This window comes from Rissa tridactyla, chromosome 4 (assembly GCF_028500815.1).
Source record: "Rissa tridactyla isolate bRisTri1 chromosome 4, bRisTri1.patW.cur.20221130, whole genome shotgun sequence".
In the NCBI taxonomy this organism is placed as follows: domain Eukaryota; kingdom Metazoa; phylum Chordata; class Aves; order Charadriiformes; family Laridae; genus Rissa; species Rissa tridactyla.
The window spans coordinates 40,047,101-40,068,996 of record NC_071469.1 but is presented as its reverse complement, the minus strand read 5'-3'; the positions used below and the strand labels follow the sequence as shown (position 1 = coordinate 40,068,996).

The 21,896-nt window shown below is 35.5% G+C and overlaps 1 protein-coding gene across 4 annotated transcripts in view; it reads right to left on the bottom strand.

The window, feature by feature from the left end:
* Positions 1-21,896, bottom strand: part of PALS1 (protein associated with LIN7 1, MAGUK p55 family member) — a 57,797-nt gene that overhangs the window by 9,638 nt on the left and 26,263 nt on the right. For all 4 annotated transcript variants that reach the window (XR_008466251.1, XM_054200360.1, XM_054200361.1 and 1 more), the window contains 8 exons: positions 19,275-19,784; positions 12,681-12,893; positions 6,574-6,651; positions 5,694-5,840; positions 4,923-5,084; positions 2,544-2,621; positions 1,449-1,632; positions 291-362 (listed from right to left, as the gene is read on the bottom strand). Coding sequence is in view for 3 of the 4 variants with exons in the window: in XM_054200360.1 (XP_054056335.1) it covers positions 291-362; positions 1,449-1,632; positions 2,544-2,621; positions 4,923-5,084; positions 5,694-5,840; positions 6,574-6,651; positions 12,681-12,893; positions 19,275-19,637 (1,297 nt within the window). In the remaining variant the exon portion in view is untranslated. The remainder of the gene's footprint in view (positions 1-290; positions 363-1,448; positions 1,633-2,543; positions 2,622-4,922; positions 5,085-5,693; positions 5,841-6,573; positions 6,652-12,680; positions 12,894-19,274; positions 19,785-21,896) is intronic.

Here is a 21,896-nt window from a genome sequence, read left to right as displayed (position 1 = left end):
CATGGCAGATAAAATTCTTTAAGAAAAAAGGGCCTTTCCAAATTCCCCTACACCATCCTAATTAGTTATTATTATTATTAGCACATAGTTATGAAAAAAACATGATTTATAGAACAAAGTGCTAAATTTAGACCATTATTTACATGAAGAATTTCAAAGAATCATCCCACTTGTCTTACAAAAAAAAGAAAAATTTTCTACAACACTACAATGACAAGGTTCCAGATATCACTAATTAGCACCTTTATAAGAGGTTTTTTTTTTTTCCCCTTGGAAAGCATATATCCAACCTGATTTTTCTGGTTCCTTGTCTTCTTCTATGGTTTGCTTCATTGCTTCTCTTTGTTGCTGAAAACTTTTTCCTAAATGCATAAAAAAAATTAGAAAGCAGTTAACATTTAAAAACCTTTTCCATACTTTTTTTGTAATGCTTACTCATTTTACTTTTTCCTAAGCTTTTACACCTCTGAAAGTTCTAGTAGAATACGACAGAAGAGAAACTTAAAAAGAGAAATTAAAATTTAAAAAGAGAAACTAAAATTGCTGTGAAGCTTGTTTACTGCTTTGAAAATATTTTCGTCAAGACAGACCTAAAGAACATTTGTACTACTCTGGACAATTTTGCCTGGAAAACTGAAACTACTGGAAAGACTATTTTTCCCCCACTATGATGATATGATTTTCTAATTCTTTTCGTATGTTGAATATGTTCTATTTATACTAAATCTTTTGAACTTCAGCTTGAAAAAGACTAGCCTATATTCAAATCAGTGTCCCTCTCAACTTACTCAGATGTCATAAAGTAACAGTGCTATATTTTATGGAATTTGAAGAAAATCTTTCTTTCACTGTGGTTTCCACTTTAATGGACTAGAGTGCAGGACATATTTCAATGCAAAAATTATATATGGACTTCAAAACCCTATTACTCAAAGGGTCACAAGAATTAAAGAGGAAGCATGACTGTTACAAGTAACTGAAGCTCTTTGCTAAGTGAAAACACGCAGAAAGGTTACCATGAAAAAGGTACATTTTTCAAATAGACTACTTGATGTAGTAAGAAACCTAACAGCTGCGCTCATCTCCAGAGGACAAGCAGGCTGATGTCCCACATTTCTGCTGTAGCCAGCCAGCAGAGGGAACTCTGAATACACAGAGTCCCCAGGGTGGGGGAATAAAGGAAGAGGAGAGTACCTCTTGAAAGATGAACTGCAGTGGAAGTGGTAGCTTTATTCTGTGTTTAACATCTATACATGGAGATACCTCTAAAAGGTCAACCTTCCAAGTGAAATAAATAACCAATAGTAGGTTCTGTTGCAAAAGGTTATAAGTTACAGATATTTAAGGTAACGGATATTTAAGGCTATATGAGCTCTTGAAAATCAGAATATTGTTCATGTAGCTATGGGAACGATTGGCTGTCAGGCTTTTTCTAGAGCTTTATTTACCAGGGATAAGGCCTGCCAGTGGCTGATTATCTTCATCTCCATCTCTGTAAGCCTGCCACCAGTTTGGATCTTCTTGGCTGATCACATGGAGTATATCTCCTTTTTGAAAAGACAGGCCTAACTCTCGGCAGGGGACATAAGGGTCATCAGAGGGATCATAATCAAAATGTGCTTTCACATGTATCTGTGGAAGATCAAATGTAAAAACATAAGAAAAAAAACCCTGTAACTTCTGAAGAATTAAACCTCATCTTTCTGAGACTGCAGTGGAGCTCCAATATATAAAAACTCCAAGACTCTATAAAATGGAAACTTTTTCTGGGGCATACAGGAGATAACGGAATGGAACCATTACCTGGTTTAGCAATGGAACAGACACAGTTGTGGTAGGCTGGAGGTGAGGGTCTGAATCTAACTCTTGTTAATTCTAAAGTATATGCAATTTCCTCACCATTTTATGAGGCAAAACCCCCTGAGCTACTGATTTAAGTTCTTTGCATTCAAAAAGTATCAGGGATATTATGATTTGTTTAAAATACCCAATAAATACACAGATTGAAATCCATTTGTGGGCTTTTGGTGAAGCTTCACTTGTAAAATATTACACTTTGTCACCAACCATTAACGTTTTTGTTTGGCTGTGATATAAAGCGCATTCTTTCTTCAAACTGTTAAAGCTGTCTCAAGAAAAGTATGTTAGCTAAAAAGATAATGAACAAAGTTTCCAGGATACAAACTTTGCCTCCCAAATCATATTTGCAAGTTCCATCAACTTTTTTTTTTTTTTTAAATAGAGAAATTGGGAATTTCAAAATGGAATTTCAGAAGCACACGCAATTCTACTTTCATGATTTCTTACTATTTTAGAAATGGAGTTAAAAATCATACCAGCAGTTTCAATTTAACACCATACAATCATTTTCAACAATTAAATCAGGTGTTAGTCTGGTAACAATTAAACCAATTTAAACTATTAAGTTTTGAGTTTTGGTTTTGTTCCCCAATGTAAATGACCTACAGAAAAACTTGCTATGCCATTACTGGAAAAACAAGGCATATATCACCAAGCTCAACAACTTATGTAGAGCTACTTACAACCGTTTCCTTTGCAGGAGGTGGCTTGCTCTGCTGACTGGGAATCAATACAAAGGTCAGAGTACCATGCATGTCAGCCTGAGAGGAAGAACAGATTTTTCATATACAGTATCAAAACACAGCTCACAGTTCAGAATTTTAATAAATAACATATTTTAAATGCTTTAAAAATTCCCATAAAAGGCATCCCTAACAGCATATCATCTACCCCTTAACTGGTTTAAGAGACAAAGTACAGATACAGAACCAGTGATTCAGTGGAAGGCTAGAAAGCCAAATGTTGATACTCAGATTTTAAAAGCCTAGCATTCTTTATTGTACATAAACTATTTCTATTTGAAATGGAGCAGCTGCAATTCTGTCAAGCAGAGACACAGAAGAAATAGAGAATAATATTCTCTTGTTCTGCTCAAAAATACCAACAAGTGGATCTATGCTGGGAAGAAAAAATATATAAAAAATGATTATTTTTCTAAAATTGCTTAAGTGGAACAGCGTTTTCAAATCTAAACATTTCTACTAAGATTTTTATGCTGTTAACACTGAAGTATACCAAACAGTGTTTAAAAATTTAATTAACATACTCAAATCTTGCATCTGTAAAGTACTTAGTATTAATATTGCAATCAGCACTACTAAGAAAGTAGAACATAAGTGTCCTGGCTTTAAAGAATTCTAATTTGTTTGCATACTCTTGTATGCAGAGTATATTTGCACACCTAATGAATTATCTAAATAAAATGCAAGTGCCACTCCATTAGAAGGGGGTCTCAGATCCTGTACATCACTTCATCAACTGTAACACAATACTTTAGGTTGCATAAAACCAAAGTGTATGCATGTATCTCAAAAAATTCAGACCTAAGGTTCAAAGAAAGTAAACATAACTGAGCATAACATGATTAGGCTGCAGGAAAGGCAAGCCCGCAATTTTCAGTCAGCGTGCATAGTTCCACAAGGAATGCATAGAATTTCACAGTGATCGTGTGAATAGTCTTGTCTGAAGTCATGCGCAGTTTATTATCAGTTGCTTAGCAAGTGGTGAGGCAATATGAAGGAAAGTAATTTCCTTCTTCTGTGCTCATTTTAAGTATTTTTTTGGGGTCTGAAGCATTGTAAAATTTCACTTTCATATTATAAAATACAAAAGACAACATATAAATAATTAAAAATACTATTTTATATTAATGGATTTTTTAAATATATTTTAAAAATATGTAGTTTTTAAAATTTTTTCAGCAAGTAATTTGCTCTTACGTATTGTGGTTTTACATCTTTTATTCTTTAACTGCAAGTTGCAGGAGCTGCTCAAGAACAGAGCAAGCTCTCTGCAGAGAACTAAAGTGACAGGGTTGAATTATCTGTCAAGCATCTGTAAAACACTTTTCAGAAGCATAGGACTTGGCTAATTACAGCTTTTTTTAAAAAAATACAAATGGCAATGGAGACAATTACAGGGCGTGAAGAATCTCATACCTCTGATCCAAAACACATGGAGATTGAAGGCTTTTCAAATAACTATAAGAATCTTTTTAAATTGCTTTAAAAAAAAAAACCAAACAACCCAAGACCTCACGCATTTCTACCTCTACTTCCCTCCACTTGACCTCATTCCATGCATTAGCTGAAAATTTTTAACAGCAAATTTCAGAAAAAAATCCAACTAAAGGTGGAAATTGTTCATTAAAATCTACAGTCTTACTGTAGCATGAGACAACTTCATCTATGGATACTGCTGCCTATTCTTCCTACAATAATGCAACCTACAGCAGAACCCAGGTCTTTGTCCTAATTTTGATATGTCTATAGAGCATAGATCTACTAGGTAATTCAAAGATTTACTAAATATATTTCTCTCCCCTCCCCCCCAAGATGCTATAAGTGCTAGTGGATATTTCCAATGTTTTGTATCAAAGTTATAAAAATGAACTTTTTAAGAAGTTATCATTTTCATCTGTTTTTACTTTGACCAAATGCTCTTGCCTGCTCTAATGACGAAAATTAACTCCATCCCAGCCAGACACTACCACAATCACACATTCCTAATTCAGACTCAACCAAAGATGAAAAATCGTGGCTTTTCAGAGCTAAACAAAATTTTTCTGAGAAATCATTAAAAGCAAGTCTCAAGATGATAGCTTAACTCTTCCACCTTTGTAGGCTTCATTTTTCCACATAAGTGCCATTAAATCCATTACTGTCATACTATGCATCAGAAAGAAAACTTGACGTGGCCCTCCACACAAAAACTAGCTATAAGAATGAAAATACTTTTAAAACTAATGCTAAACATGAGTACAAATGACAAGCAGAGCCAACAGGCTTCAGTCTTATGAAATGAGTGTTTTTTGCAGGGAAAACAAGAAGTGTCCAACTCACCAACAAGTCAAAAACTTCATTAACATCTTTTCCACGAATCTCAATGCCATTAATTTCCAGAACTTCGTCTCCTTCATGTAACAGCCCACTCTTCTCTGCGGCACCTCCTTTCACTATTCGACTAATGATAACAGAATCCATTTCATTGCGAACAGTAGCACCCTGTGTAGTAGCAACACATTCTGAATTTATTATATATATGAAACTCAAAGACATCTATTGTATATATTCCAAGTCAGTGCAGAAACACTTCTCTGTTGAAAGAGAACGCAAGTAACAGCTCAGATGCACACACCCAATGCTCCAGTTTAAAAAAAACCCACCATTTAATTCTTCAATCTTTAGTGCAGCTTGAAGAAATTGAATAGCTCCATGAAGATTCACAATTTTTTAAAAAAAATGTTTTTCTAAGGAAATGCTAATTTGAAAGAGGCAAAATAGAAGAGAGTTGCAAAAAAACCCTCCAAAAACCATGGCTGTCATAAGGCTATAAGCTCCCCTGCAGCAAAGCTTGGGATAGTGACTTTTGTCAGGAAGTCCTGTCCAAACCCAAGTTGACAGAAGTTGTCTAGATTCTAAATGGTAGTACAGCTACTGATATATGAAGATACACACAAGTTTATCACCTATGACTATTTCTTATTTTGGAGGGAGGTAGAGTGTTTACAATTTAAACATGACCACCACATTCAAATTCCCAAATTTTCATAGCAATCTGCAAAGGACAAAAAAGCTTACCTCCTTTACATATAACTGCGTATCAGTACTTACCAATGGAATATCCCGAGCTTTTTCAATGCGAACTATTTTAACTGTCTCCCCTCCGTACACGCCAACATTCTCATAAATTTTTTCATCCGTCACGGACTCTGGTTGCATTTCTTGTTCTGCAACTTTATCATGAGCCAGTAAAAGTGCCTAGTGTTAACAAAACCAGTTCCGTTACAGAAAATTTCACAGTTTCCATGTATACAAAATAGTAGAGTTCAATGAAATTGTGCAATCTGAATAGTCTTTGCAAGTTAGAGAATATTGCAAACTGACTTAACCAATTAAAAAAAATATATACATATCACATCTATGTAGTGTCTACTGTTACATACTTTCCAAAACTTTCCTTTCAAATTGGAAAAGAATATAAAAGCAATTTTGAACACACAACTGCAACTGTACTTACAGCCACTCCTTCTTAAAAAAAAAAAAGAACAGGCATTGGTTTACTATGTATGTGACTGAGCAGTGAAAACTATTCATGGATTTACAACATCCCTACAGGACAAAATTTCCTTTATGCACCCTACGGTAAGCACGAAACAGCTGTCAAACAAGAAAACATAGATAAGCAAAGCAGCTCTTGCGTTGGCCTGACCCTCTTGATCTGCTTATTGTTTACCTGCAAATTACCCTGTAACACATGTAGAATGTAGCAAGGGCTGAATGCAATCATGCACTACACTTGATTAGAAGTTTCCATTAGTTGCTGTAAATCGGAAACTCCTCATCCTGGAAAAATATTAAGAGATCTGCACAGAGTTCAAGCATAAAAATCCATCCTTGCCCAATCAGCCCAAGATATTTGCAAAAAATAAGTTACAATGAAAACAGCACCAAGAAATAAATCTATTAGATTAGAAGTTCCATTTTGTTTTACCTGCATGTGGGGGGCATTCAGCAAAGCATTAAGCTCCTGACCATCCTTGTGGTGACTGGGTTTCAAAACACTTTGTACCTAAAAAGAAATCCAAGAATAAAACTCTGATCTATCCAGTGATTTATCAATCCATGCTCCGCTACTCAAGCACAGACCCCTGGCTGCAATTATTCATTTTACTGAAAGTATATCCATGTAATTGTGACACTGATTGAACTTGATCTGGTACACATTAAGAAAACATGCAATGAGACCACAGGACTGCTCTGGCATATCTTGCCTCAGTAACTGTCTACCAAATCTAAGCTGGTACCCAATGCATCACAGAGATTAGTCAACACCAGAGACTAGCAATGAGCTCAGCTACCACAAAGATGCACACAAAAAAGTTTTAATCTCTAGAAAGGAACATGATAGTGAAATCAGACACAGTGAAGTCTACTACGTGAATATGCTGGGTCTTTTAAAATTGACTCGTTTCTCATCAACGTGACTAGCCTCCTTTTTCCTTAAAAGCAGATGGTTTATTTTTACCCAAACTATTTCCACCAACAGCAAAATCAAAGATTCCAAGACAGGTTTTGCAATGCATCCTGGAGCCCCTGCCTCAAGAAGTATATGAGTCAAAACTTCAAAAGGCCCCAGGAAACCAGGTTTCTTTGGCTGGTTCCAAAATAATCCACATTAACACAAGAATAGTTTTTGCTCAAGCAGCTCCAGTTGCCTGAAAAGTTTTGCCTCCTCATACAATTACCAAATATACATGCCTTGACATAATTTCTTGCAAATACCAGAAAATCCAGGTATGCTTATAGAGAAATCCAGGAACAGGGAAGTCACTCTTACCCAAAGGTGAGGCTGAAGATACTTTCCATAGCCATTATCCTCTGGCCTAATCTGATCAAAGGCACAAATGATTCAGAGACATCAAGAGTAGATTATACATATCAGAACAGCAGCTTTCAGTGGGATGAAAAAGATTTTTTTCAAGAGCTTTTTACTCTTAAGGTTGAGGTAACGTTGCATCACAGAATCAAGAAGCCACAAGTTCCAAAGTGAAAATAATTAAGCTTCTTGTGAGATCTAACAATATCAAAAGGTCTGAAGAGCCTCTATCCTAGGAGCAATTATCTACAGAAATGCTAACAGCTCTCTTGGATGCTACCAGATGACAGTACTGAAAACACTAACATAATTTTAAATTCTAGCACAAGCTACTAAATGAAACATTCCCATGGAGCAAGATCCCTACATTGCCAACAAAACACTGTCGCATTGAACTAGTTCCTGTGCTTAGCAACAGGCCTAGCACAACCTCCAAAAGCCTTTCTTTTGACATCCCTAGAACACGCCTCATGGTGAGCAAACCTAGTCTAGCTTAGAAAAGTCAAACAAGAAGCCAGATTTAGATATTTTTTTTAACAGATTTCTTTGAAACCCTAGAGGAAAGAAAGAATTCAGCTTCATATAGGCCTGACCTCAGTCATACTTCTGAACTGTCCAGGAAGCTATCATCCCTTGCTTAGCCTGAATTTTGGGATGCCATATAGCAGACAGAGCACTGTAAAGGATATATTTCACTAACAAATTTTCCTGAGTTGAAAGAAGAGATACTTCTCTACAAAAGACTTTCTCATAGAGGCTTATTTAAGGTCTCTAACTTTCAAGGGACTTTCAGTTCCTTTCTTGAAGAAACCTTTATTTATCCAATCTTTATGACCCTTTTACAGGAAAACCTACTCAGAAAGCAACTTAGAAGTCCTGCAAGCAAGACGACCTTTTGAACACAAGCTCAGAGGCTGGGGATTTGACAGGGGAAAAGAAAGCAACTAGGCCCAGTCATTCTGTGTGCGGTGAATGTCCTTCATTACAGTTGAATTTCTACTTTGAATAATTCAGTTATTCTTTAATAGCTCCTCCCCCCGCCTTTTAAGAAACAGATACATTTATTATTTGCTTAGTTAATGAAGCACTAGGAAAGCTTCAGGCTGCTATATACACCACGTATTACACCAGCACTGCCACATGCCAGGTTCCTTTGTTACTCACGGTGATGAATCCCACAGTTTTATCAGATGAAGAAATCTGAACGTAGGCTGTCATTCCTGAAGTGGCACACTACAGACAGCATAGGCAATCCACACTAAATATGTGGCAATGATAGTATTTTCTTAACTCTTCAGCCTAGTTTTTATTGTTAATTATTATTTTATTGTTAATTTTTGATTATGTTAACTTTAGTTCAAGTAGCCCCTAAATAGCTATCAATTTGGTTTCGCTGTATACGCTACAATTTGGAGGCATGTACTGTGGAGGCACACATTGGAGTGATATTAGACATTCAAAATTTAACCACACTTGCAAAATCCTGTTGTTGTTTACTCTCAGGTAAGCAGGGTTGTCAGAGGGAATATACTTACACATAAGGCACTTATACTAGAAGTCACAAGCTTCCAGTGCATCCTCTCAGAAGTAGTGACCTAGTTCTAATTTCCTGCACTTGCTGAAGTGAACAATAGCAAGTCTGAAACTTTTAGAAACATAGTCTATGTAAATTGAGCCTATTATTCATATATATTTGATAGCAAGAACATCTAAATACAAGCCAAAAATTACAAACTGTCTTGAATGCTGCATCAAATATTCTTACAAGGTCAAGATTCAGAACACGTTCCCATAATCCTTGCCCCCACCTTGGTTAAGTTTAAATGGATTTAAAATCAATTTAATTACACTTGATGTTTACTGGCTATTTTTATTTAAGACTTGGAGTACACCACATTACATGGAGATTATCTCTCTAAAATAAATTCCTTAAGCTCAAATGCTTCATTCCACCTTTTAAATTCAATTACAGTTTCTTTTTTTAAAAAAAAAAAAAAAAAAAAGAAAAAATCTTGAGTTCTTAGTGCCTGGTTATCAGAATCTGTGGGAAAAGTATACTACTGATTTTAAATATTCCCTGAAGAAGTTAAAAATGTACCATTCCACTCAGGTACTGTTAATGGTTAAGAAAATTCAAAATCAAAAAGTTTTCACTACACACTGTTCATACACATTATGTTTTATAAAAGCAAATCATCAATTAAAGAATAAATGAAAACAGATTTCTTAAGTTCAGCGTAACAAACGCTAATTCTCCCCAAACACACCTCCAAAAGTGTAGTTTAATTTAATATTAATTTTTATTTTTTTTAAAGGGAGGAGGTTTCATGTTGCAATATGAAATTGTGTTACAAACTGTCTTTTTTCTTAGAGCTACAGAAGCATGAGCTCTCGAACAGGTTCTTTTGCACACCATAAAGCCTCAGACAAAACAGATGTCTGTAGCTTTAAATTAGCACATGCACTGCAAAACAGTTTGAGTTGTACACTGTCACTGATGACCTGTGCACTAAAATATGCACATTAGCACAACCTGCCATTTAAAATTAATGTTATACATGTATCTGCTATTTTTCTTTCTTGTAATGTCATGTGGCTTTTATCATCAAGATATTATCAGTATCTTAAATACAGGCTTTTCCAAGTGTCTTTGCAAAAACACCCAGAAGTAAATGAACTGCTTTCTGGGGGAGCTTGCTATGCCTATGTTTAGGGATAGAAAAAGCTAAAGACACAACCAAAAGTCACACTACAAGAAAAAAGCTGGGCATGCAAGATAGGTACTTTGCCAGGGTAAAAAAAAACCAAACCAAACCAACAACCAAACAAAACAAAAAAACCAAAACCCCACCATACAAAACAAAAACATCCAAAAGCCAAAACAACTTTTTCTAAAGCAGAAATCATTTCCTCCCATACTGCTACCATAATACAGAAGTCTATCCAAAAGGAATAAAGGATCCGAAAAATAAACATAAAGTCTTCTATTCAGGTAACACTAGGAAGTACAGAATGACGTGAATGGAGGCCTCAAAGGGGTTCCTCTTGAGACACTTCTGTCAGTCACAGAAATATTTGTCCTGAATTTCTGGCTCAATCATTTCAGGATGCTATTTAACATATTGCAAAACACAAGTCACATAAATACACCAGGAGCTGAATCACCGAGAAACTAGATTACATCTAAAATTGGGAACAGACATATGCAATATATTGACTTTTCAGGAATTTCAAGGCTGGACAAGACAGATACAGGAGAGGAAAAAAATCAAAATGAGTGCAGGAATGTTTGCCTTTTACGTAACAGTCTTCTGGGTGATGACAAAATTCCATTGGTTTAAAAGTTTCAGATTAAATAAATATTTTCTTTATGCTTAACCTCCTTCATGGATTGCTAAGAGACACAAAACTGGCTTTGCACCACCTTCTGATTTTAGGATTTACCAAATCACCTGAAAAAAGAGAGGGATGTCTTGGGAAGGTGAGGGGTAGGGGAGATGGGGAGGAACATAAAAATTTGAAAACAGACCTAAAATTTTCCTAGGCATATTTTCTTCTTTGGAACTTCTATTAAGCAGCAACTAAAAGGACATAATATCCATAAAAGGGGAAAAACCAGCTTTCTTAAGAAATAAATCTGTAATGTCCTATATTATAAATGGAGATGCAAAAACTGACTTGTATCTGAATGAAGTCCCAAACTAGGCCTGTGTAAAGTGGGTGTTTGGAGAAATAGTTTACAAACAGAAGTTAAGTGAAAGGGTTCCTTCAGACTCACAGACATCGAAGAAGCCTAGTGAGGATCCTATAGCAGCCTACAGGCTGATGAATAAGCCAGAGGGAAGCTCATACGTAAAACAGTCCCACCTGGTTTTAGCACAACCTTACTGACAAACCTAAACAGGAAAATCCTGAGCTGCAGTTTAATCAGCACACTGCGCCTTTAGGTAACATTTAAATGACATCCCTCAAGAATCAGTAGTTTCTTCTGCAGAAGAACTTCAAGCTTGCTACAATCCTGTTTATCTTGACTTACAAGGTTAAAGTCTAGAAAAAGGAAGGGGAGTGGAAATAGCTGTTGAAAAAAAAAAAATTGCTTCAGGCAGAATGAAAACCAGATACTAAAAAAAAAAATAATCTTGCTGCAACACTGAAATTGGGGGGATGTGCCTTTGAGCAGCTGGAGAATATCTATAAACTGGCTCAGGTACTCCAACTGGTGTACCCGGGCCAGGTTTGAACAGATAAGTTTGGTTCACCGGGTGTGGAATGCTAGAACATTTACTCAGCCTCTGTATCTGGGCTTTGCTTAATGCTACACTGCTACTCTTGCACTGATACTGCTATTCAAGCTAGCTAGTTTAAAGTTAACAAATGTATACCCGTATAAGGTATAGCCGCATTTCACTGCAATATATACATGCACCAGGACACGGAAAATGAAGATAAAGTTATTGAGCAACCCCTCAGAGGGTCTTAGCTGCATCCAGCCGCATGTAGAAACTCATTCTGTTCACAGCAACTCTGTATCTGAGTTTTCTCTGCATTACTACTAATGATTATATTCAAGTGAATGAGCCTCAAAGAAAGTAGCTACCCTGGCTGAAACAGTAAAAAAGTATTTCCATTAAGATCTGATTGAAAGGATTAAAGTTAAAAAGTATACTTTAATCATTTCTAAAAGACGTATCAGATCTTATAAAAGAGCTGTCATCTGTCAAGACAAAAGTTGTTATCTGACCATCGCAGCAGTAATTAAAAAAACAAAATTAATTATTAAGGGATCTGTTGCTCACTTTAAAGCAGAATGCTTGTTTCCATCATGACTGTATTTTCAGAGATGACCCTCAATTTAAGAGGGATAGTTCAACTCGGAGTAAAGTCACAATAATAGAGAACTGTAATTCAATTCCTGAATGCTTGGAATAAAGAATAATGAAGGTAAGAGTCAGATTTTCATAACCACTCCCTTTTCCTATGTTTAAACATAGTGCCTTTTCTGTTACTTATCTATCCATGCTAAAAAGGGAGTTCTTATCCCCAAAATATTTTTCTGGTTACTGTTTGGAAATCTGGAAAAACCGGACACAGCAATCAGTGACTATTATAATCCCTTTCATATTCAACATTCAATAACTCAGACAAGCTTGGCAACTACATATTTCAACAACAGCTATGATTATAGGTTTCATATATATCACAGAGATGCATACTGTACATACCTCTTGTGCTAGTTCTTGTGCATTGGAGATGAGAGGATATGGAGGGCTGGCTTTGTTCATGTGCACTGTAACAGCATTGTGTATCTTAAATGCATTCTGAAAATCAGTATTTTGAACAAGCTGTAAAATGAGAGAGATATCCTCTTGGCTCTGAGGGTCTATCAAAACATGCTGGATATGCTTAAGAGAAGTTAACAGTTCTTCCACTTCTAGGTAGGAAATAACAAAATACAAATAAGGTATGAGTTAAAAAGATTCGTAAATAAGTAATGTTTATATTAAGATTTTTTACAAAAAATTTTTTTGCTCTTCAGTTTTTAATCAGAAATGATGTATGCAAATGTATTAGTTATCCATTATTCACGCTGACTTTTACTAGCAGAACATATCTGAATCAAAAAAAGGACCCCAAGTCAGTAAAAGGAGAAATTAAAAAGCTGATACACTATTTAAATTTAAATTCCTACTGCAGGAGCAATTCTTCTCTGAAAGCAATCACCAATATGTAAAAGAGCCAGTAATTACAGCTCATGTATAGCTAAATGGGAGAAAGGGACAGTTTTGAAATATGAAAATAACTCCTTTGCTAAACTAATGTTGATGCACTGAATATTGACTGTTACTTTGATACATCTTCCCATGCCTATCTGCCACATATGTTAGATTTATACCTCTCTCAACTAAATATTGCTTACTTATAGAATGAGACAAAATATCAGCTTTAAGTGTTAGATACCTTCATTTATTCATTATGAGCTAACTGATAGCATTCCGATTTTAATGTTATTTAAGACATCAGCTAAGTTGCATTTTTAACATGAAAAAAAATCACAGTACATACAGATCACTAACACAGATACATTCTGTCAAAAAGTTTCCATCACCTATTTTTAACCTCAAATTCACCAGTACACCAAACACAGTGCTAGACTCAAACTTGTTAAGCACAGGATTAAGATGGTTGATAAATGGGCACATGAAATCCATAAAGTCTAACAAAATATGTATTTCAAACAAGTTCAATGGCTTCAATTTCGGACAAAGCATACCTACATCTATGTTTTCAATTTTGAGTTTGCAAGTCAATCTTCTGTATAATACAGGGACACAAACAATCCAGAGCCACTACTCTTGTACTTTACTATCTGCAGAACAATAAAAAAAACCCTCCAAAACCATTCCACACATGCTAAAAACATCCTACCCACCAAAGGTCAAGGGGTTCTTCCTGTAGCCACCAAGGAAACAAAGGACAGCAGTACAAAAGCTGCACAGAAAGCGCGGATACCGGCTGTGCAGGATATTCCACAGGTGAAATCCAGTACAGCTCACAACACTAATTAAGGCGGCCAATGTCTCACTAGGGAACTGTATACAAAATATAATGCCTATCACACAGGGGAAATGCCATTTGGAGAGAAGGCTTAAGAACACTCTACAAGCAAGAACATTCGCTAAATAGGATGATGGCAGCTGGCAAATTTCTATAGTGGAGTATGCAGACTACCAAAGCATCTCAGCGACTGGTTCTCCTGAGTCTGTGGAAGTGCACTATTTTCAAGCATGAAAAAAAAAAACCAACAGTGAAAAAGAGTCAAATGTTACTGTAAAGTTCCTACTAATACCCGTTCAGCTAAAAAAAACCCCTACACCAACCGAAAATTCTCTTATTTGTTACTGTTACCATATTCAAAGAACAGTGAAGCATTAAAGAAGAACCTAACTTCTAACATTTACTAGGCATAACTTATTTTATTCAATTATTTCAGAGTTGTCTATCCTCCCCTTATGTATTTAAGAATTCAAATACATACACGTACATTCCTTTCTAATACATATTCTATATAGATATATATACATATAGGAAGATAGAAATCTATATCTAAACCAAAAAGATAAAAACGTCTTTCTAGACGCCTCTACATATTCTCTGTTCTGCACTTTGGTAGTTCCTTCTATGTCACCCTTTCTTACAAACTACCACAGTAATCTCCTCCTGGTATAACTCCCTTCTACTCTGAATCTTCATCTTCATCTGTGCTGGAAATAAAAGACCTATACCAAATGCAAACCATGAAACAGCAAACAAATACGTCCCTCACCACAATTCTAAAAGAGAAATAATGCTTGAAAGGAGTGAAATTAAATATTCCCACAAAGCTAGCAATCCATTTCTCAGTCACTTGTTTAATTAAAAAAAACCATACACACAAAACCACATAGAAATCTGGCTTTACTCATGTCTCACTCTCTCTCTAGGTTCCTGTTTCTGAATTCTAAATCACAGATAGATTTTGGTGAGGATTTTTTCCGCTTAGTTTTGGATGTTTGTTGTTTTGGGTTTTCTTAAAGAAATGCCAGCTAACAAAAGACTCCATCTCTAAACATTTCCTATTGAAAGGGTTGTCTTGAGAAAAAAAAGTTCAGTAAAAGACTAACATCTGTATTTACTCACAGAAAAATGTCAGGGTTCTTTTGCAGAACAAGTCCATTTTTTAATCGCAGATCAATTAGCAATCGACTATAATTTTTTTTTTTTTAAGTCTTCTTTTTCAGGAAGTGTTGCAGTCTTTTTTCCATTAGGCTATGAAATGGCTGGAATGTGACTGAGCACTGTGCGATATACGCATTAATCAAAAGACTGGCGGGGCAAAAGTATGCAACTGCGGGGGAGGACCCATGGTCACAGCTTAACATGTTAGATTAGAAAAAGAAGAAGAGAAACTAGTTGCTGTTTATCAACTTAAACAAAAAGTTACAAACAGCAGACTTAAGAGATATAATTGGCTTTATTATATGTCAGCACCAATATCTTAATTCCCAAGTGTTTTTATAGATCTCTAGAATACTCTATGTGCTGGTATTAGCACTCTAATGCTCCATATATTACTTGAATCACAGGGCTAAGAAAAGTATTGTTTTATCCAAAACTATATCTAAAAGTTTATTTATATTTATAAAGTATTTATAAAAGTTAAAGTTTTGCCCAAGGTATAAAAACAAAAAAATAGGCAGCTTTTCCCCCCCCAAAAATAAAAATAAATCACTGTAGCCACAAAAGGTTTACTTACACGAACTGTCAGTTACTCATTTAACTGAATTAACTAAATTAACTCAACGAACTGCAGCAAACAAAATATTTTCTGCATTTCATAAAAGTATACTGCTGTGAAAAAGCCAATTAAATGCTTATATGCACATGTTCTAGGTGCGCAGAAAGTTATTTCCATTAAGACAGCTGTCTAAATCATGTGCTGTTTTGATAACAAACATGCCCTTTAAAATTGTTTTGACTAAGTGTTCTGGTTTATTTTTATAAATAAAAGCCAATTTTTCTAATCTAGTCTGCTTTTTTTTTTTTTAAGATGAAAAGATAAAAGGCTTGGCGAAGATCTGCCAAATTTAACTTTGGCACTTTTGAAATATTTTCAAAACTAAAAATACAGACAAAAAGGTCAATATTCTTATTTAAAGCACATATCTTTAGTAGAGGCTCTACGGATTAACACACACAAAAACCCACCCCACAAAAAAAGCAAAATTAAAATAACTTTTTTTTTTTTTTAAAAGACTGAAGAGCAGTTCAACATCTCTATAATTCACTAGCATCTACCCAGGTTTATTCAGGGTTCTCCTAACAAAGCTTAGGGATTTGTGAAAGTGACTAAGCACTCTTACCTGGACAGCAAACGTGGAAAGATGGGAAGAGTGAGAGGCAGTGTAGATCAGAAATTCAGTATAACCAAATAAGACAAACTGCGAAAAATTTCACATACTAGCAGTTACATTTTGGACAATGTCACAGGCTAGCAAGTTTCTTGGAGACCAAAAAGTTGTGTAAGTTTTAAAAAAATCTGGCCTCTCCAATTCAGGTATACAATAAAAAAGCAGAAGTATTAACGATAACGGACTCAAATCCTCTCTATGAAACCATATTATTTTGTATGTGTATATATATAGAGGCATAAGGCAACATACCTAACCCTGATACTAATCAGGGACCGCTTTCAGAATAAAAAAAAATTTATTCTTTTGAAATTCAGCAGAAGTGTCAGATGTTAGAACGATTAATCCAGAAACTGGAAAAAAGGATATGCTTAATAGTGGAGGAAAACTTCGGAAGAGGCCAAGTTGCTGCAGAAGCACTTTGTTAATTTGAAAATTATGACTTAGTTTTTGACAGCACCAATGACTGAACTGAGATTCTTTATGGACTATATAGGTTAAGAGATCACAGCATTTCATTTAGAACTTTTTTTAAAGTTTGCAACAACTCAACACCATGGCTGAATATAATTGAAAGTACCACTCCAACAGGATTATAAATCCTTTCTTCTTAAATCTACCTAATCCAAATTGTTACTATAATTCTGTCTAGCAAGGAAGTAATGGTAGTATGTTTGTATGCCTGTCAGTATTATGTTATGACTTCTCTAATTGAAACAGATGCCTGTGATGCCCTAACTCAGGTCTCTGGTGCATATACAGATATATCATTATTTAGTCTACTTCTATCTCCTAAAGCTTCTTGCCTTTCTAGCTCAAAGAACAGACAATATTCACTCAGCAAGCTAGTCAATACTTCTGCTCTATGCACATACTTTTAAGCCTTATTTACTGCAATTCGGAGTAGAGAAAGACATCATTAGTTTCTGATTTTCATGGTATTCGAACACTGAGGGGAATAGCTTTAGTTAAATCATGCAATTTACTACTGTGTTTTTACGGAAATATGCTGACAGCAGAATGACGATAAGACCCAAGCTTCAATTACAAAAGTGAAGAGGAGTTTGTCCTTGTGGACAAACTCATCTAGTAATTTTCCTTCAAGATGCATCTTATACCATATATTGCTATTTCCTAATCTGTCTCCTTCCACATACACACCTCTATATTCTTGTCTCCAGTGTTTGATGCTTTTCTTCTTACATCAAGTATTTACCCAATCCTAGCTTCCATTCACACTGATTTCCACCATTCTCTTCTTGCTGAGCCAAACCTACTTCCTTCCTTCCGGTTTTCCACAAATACTGTCTGTCTCTGACAATCTCTCAGCTTCACCCACAGCCTGTACCCGTTTCATCCCCACACAGAGATTTTCAAAATGCCTTTTATCATCGCAGTAGTTTCTCCACCATTGCCTCTCCTGATCAAACAGCTTCAGTCTATCCCAGCTCCTTACTGGTCCTCAAGCTTGCCAGACCCGTTTTTCATTCCTACCAGCTTCCATACGTAGCTTCTTTGCCCATTGGTTTCCACCTAGCCCTCCCTCTTAGTTCTCAGCATCTCTGGCATGAAACCTAGCCTCAGCTTTCTAATTCCAAGCCACTCTTTCCTCCCTTCCATAGTTCCAATTTCCCATTCCTTGTGTAGTCAGTTTTCAGAGCTTTTAGCCACTGTGGCTAAGCAAGTCCCAACAGAAGTCACTTCTACTGTTTGACGTCAATCTTTGCATCTTCTGCTTTGTGTTCCCTCCAAGAAGAGAATTTCACAATCAAATACCTAACGCTTAATGAAGTTAAATATAGAATCTGCTTCTTACAAGGAGATCTCTTGTACAGAAGCCAACAAGTCCTGAACTAAAACAAGGTACACCTGCCTTATTCATAACTGACAATACAATAAGGATTACCAGAGGTTAGGGGATAGAGCCGTGTCTTTAGCAGAAATGTTGCTCGGGCACACAAATGTTAAACACGAAGAAAAAAAAAAATTCGCAATTCGATAGCTGTTTTTACTCTGTATTCTCAACTACCAGCCAATAGGGAAGAATAGCAAGAATCTTTACTGCAGTGCAAAAAAAGGCACCTTTTTAAAGCAGTCTGTATCTTTGAGCAGGTATAAGTCTGGAAATCTGAACTGAACTCCTACAAATTCACAGTGCCTCTTTTTCACTCCAGTGACACACCACATTTTAGATAAATAGATACTTATGTTTTAGAAAGAAAGGTTAGGAACTTTTTCTGCACAAGCATAGTTAAACCAGTGACAGCTATGAAATTAAGAATTTTAGAATCTGTTTCTTCGAAGATTACAAATATTATATTTTCATCAATGTCTAAGTGCCAAGGTAAGCAGATTTTTGCTATCAATGCAGATTTCACTACAAGCTTTAAGAGAAAATGTAAATTATATTAGGTGACAATTGACAATGCAAGACAGACAGAATAATAAACCACCAACATGCTTCTCTTAAAATATTAAAAAAACCTTGTGTTTTGATTTTAAATGACAGTAAGTGTTTATTCACGGCTTATTCTGGTCTGTGCTTCATCAACCATAATAAAATTGGGTATTACTTGCATGGTTTTCTCCAGCCTGAATAGGATGGAGACATCCACTGAATTCATTAGTTATCTACAGGGTAGATAATTGTTCCCCAAAGGGATCAATTTTGAAAAGCCACTTGCTGAGGTACGTAGCCTGATGCTTGACTAATAAAAAACCCCAAACCACCACAAATCCAAAGGACTAGAAGACTTTAAATCTGTATAGGAAGAATTATCTAAATTAGGTTTTCAGGAGCCTCAAAGAACATTAATATCAACTAATTATTTTCTCCATTAGTCTATTCATTGCATTTTACCTACCTAGTGTCTTCACAGTATAATGAGGACTCTCTAAAACAATTCCTTCCTCTGTGTCAAATATTGGATTATCTATTCCAGTTTTAGGAGGAATTTGTGCTAATTTCTTTAGCCTCATGGAAGCAGTAAGGTCCAGTTCTTGTTTCTTTCCCTCTTCTTCCCGTCTGCGCCTTATATCCTCTTGCTGTTGACGGATTCGCTCAAGTTGAGCGCTCCGCCGCATGGGCATCATCCTAGAGCCCAAATCCCCAGGGCAATCAACAGCCATTTCTCTGTGCTTCTGAGGTTCCTCAGAAGATGCAAGATCCACATTTTTTGCTTCACTGTCAGAATCTTCTGTGATGTGTCCATTCATATGAGAAGTTGTCATGATTATTTGTAATTATGCTTATTCTCTTCAAACAGAAATGCTGATATTAGGCCAGTTTTTGTTATGATGTTGCGTAAAATCCATTATAACTTCAAAAATATTTCCTTTCCATCACAAGATAGTTGAAGAAACATCCAGGAAGAAAACCTAATGAAAGATATAAAAAAAAAAAAAGCTAGTGAATAACTGCATTAATAAGAAAACACCTAAGACAGTTCTCCTGGTCCCCAGGCATCAGAAAAATAGAACTTTTGCCCCACATTTACACAGTGCTTCTTCCCCTACTAAGAACTACAGAACCCTCACAAATCTGTTTCACACGTTTTAGTAAACTTCAAGTGCCAACAATAGAAAAAGAGTACTGTCCAAACTAGTGCTGAAGTCTCTTACATTTACTGGTCAAAGCAGTGGAAATTCTGCACTAAACACACACAATTGCAAACCAGCAGTTTTCTTGAAAGTTCCCACTCAATTGTAACTTATCCTTTCATTCTTAAAAAGTCCAACATCCTTATAATCCTATAAATACTAAATATGAATAACCTGTTATAAACAGCATGTTCACAAGAAGTTTAATAACTTAAACACAGGTAAAGATATTTGCATTTATTATTCATAAATTTAGGCATTTTTATGTAAAACTTGCTTCACAAGTTCAGAGAAGACAGGTCTGGCATAGAGTTTTTCCAAAAGATAACCATCTAAAGCAGTCTGGCACTGCACTTACACAATTCCAAGTAGGGATAAAGTCCTAGGATAAGGGTTGGACAGTTCTGGTTAGCAGCTACCCTTATTATTTCCTATAGGTATGCATTATAGCAGAAAGGACTAAATAAAAGAGTAAAAATCCTTGTGTGGGCGTACACAGGTATAGATTTGACGGAGAACAATCATTCATTTCCACAGTCAAGTAGTGATATTCCACTATACTCATTACACATTAATCTGTCTTCTCATTCCTGATGATTCAGTCTAAAGAACTTAAGTGTCCTGATAAATATAACCACTTGGCTTTTAAATATAATACACATAACAATGTGTTTTATACCACATTGTACTTCTGTATCACAAAGCCAACGATACGTTATCTTCAATATGTCCAATTAAAAGGTCATAAAATTAGTAATTATGTACAGTATTACCAATACACTTAATTTTTCAAGTTCCTTTTAATATTTTTTTTAATTTAGTAGAAGGAAATACTAGAAGATATCTCAAAGTTTTATTATACACTGGAAGAAACAAGATTAAAAAAAACCAAACAACCAATGTTCTTAAACTAAATGTTTATGTTTGGAGTAGGAAGGTAAGGGTGCTTATGTTGTAATTAAGTTGAAAATTAAATATCAATAGTACCGTTTTGGAAGAACTCCTACACAAGTTTCTGCCAGCTTGCAATTCTAAATAAGTACAGCTTTTCTTTTTCATAAGGAGCAGTATACATACAGCAACACCAAACAAATTTTCTTCACTTGTTTCCTGTCTAGCCACTACTACCAGTTATTACCAAAATCTTCCAAGAAGTAAATATTAAAGCATTTCTATGGTAGTAAAAAGTGGGGGGGTTGCCTTTAAAAGATACTTAATTGCACTGCACTGATATGTAAAGATTATTTCAATGCTCAACATTCCCACATTCAGAAAAAATTCAGGCAACAAAAAAAGCCCAAAGTCTGCACAGTAGTGGGGCTAGCACTGCAAGTACCACACAATTAATTGGTGTTGTAAAACTTAGTTAGTGCCCAACTTAAAAAGAACAGCTTTTCAAAGAATAAAGTCACATAAAGTTAGCATTCAGACAGGGTTATACCGTATCAAAAAGTGGTCTCTCAAATTCAGAGGAAGGCAGATAACAATTTAGCAAAACGATTTTTGCTCAGGCGGCCACATCTCCCATTCTGTAAAGGCAGATTCACTGTACAGAAATACCAATCCCATAATAAGGAAGTCTCATTGGGTACAATAAAATTGCAAAGAACACTAATTTAACTGTGGGTGCAATATAATTCAAATTCTCTTTCATCTGCATCGTACTGGCCATAGTTTGTCTGAAGACTGAGCCTTCTGAAAGTTACATTCATCTATTTTCAACTCTGACAAGCTGAAAGAAAACTCGCATTCCTCAGTCCATATGGTACAACTAAAAGGTGTCGAAAAAATGTGAGGGAACGAATAATATCCATTTACTCAGCACTAAACAAGTCAAAAACACTATCTGAGGATATGCAAGTAGTAAAATGCAACTTTAAAGATACCATC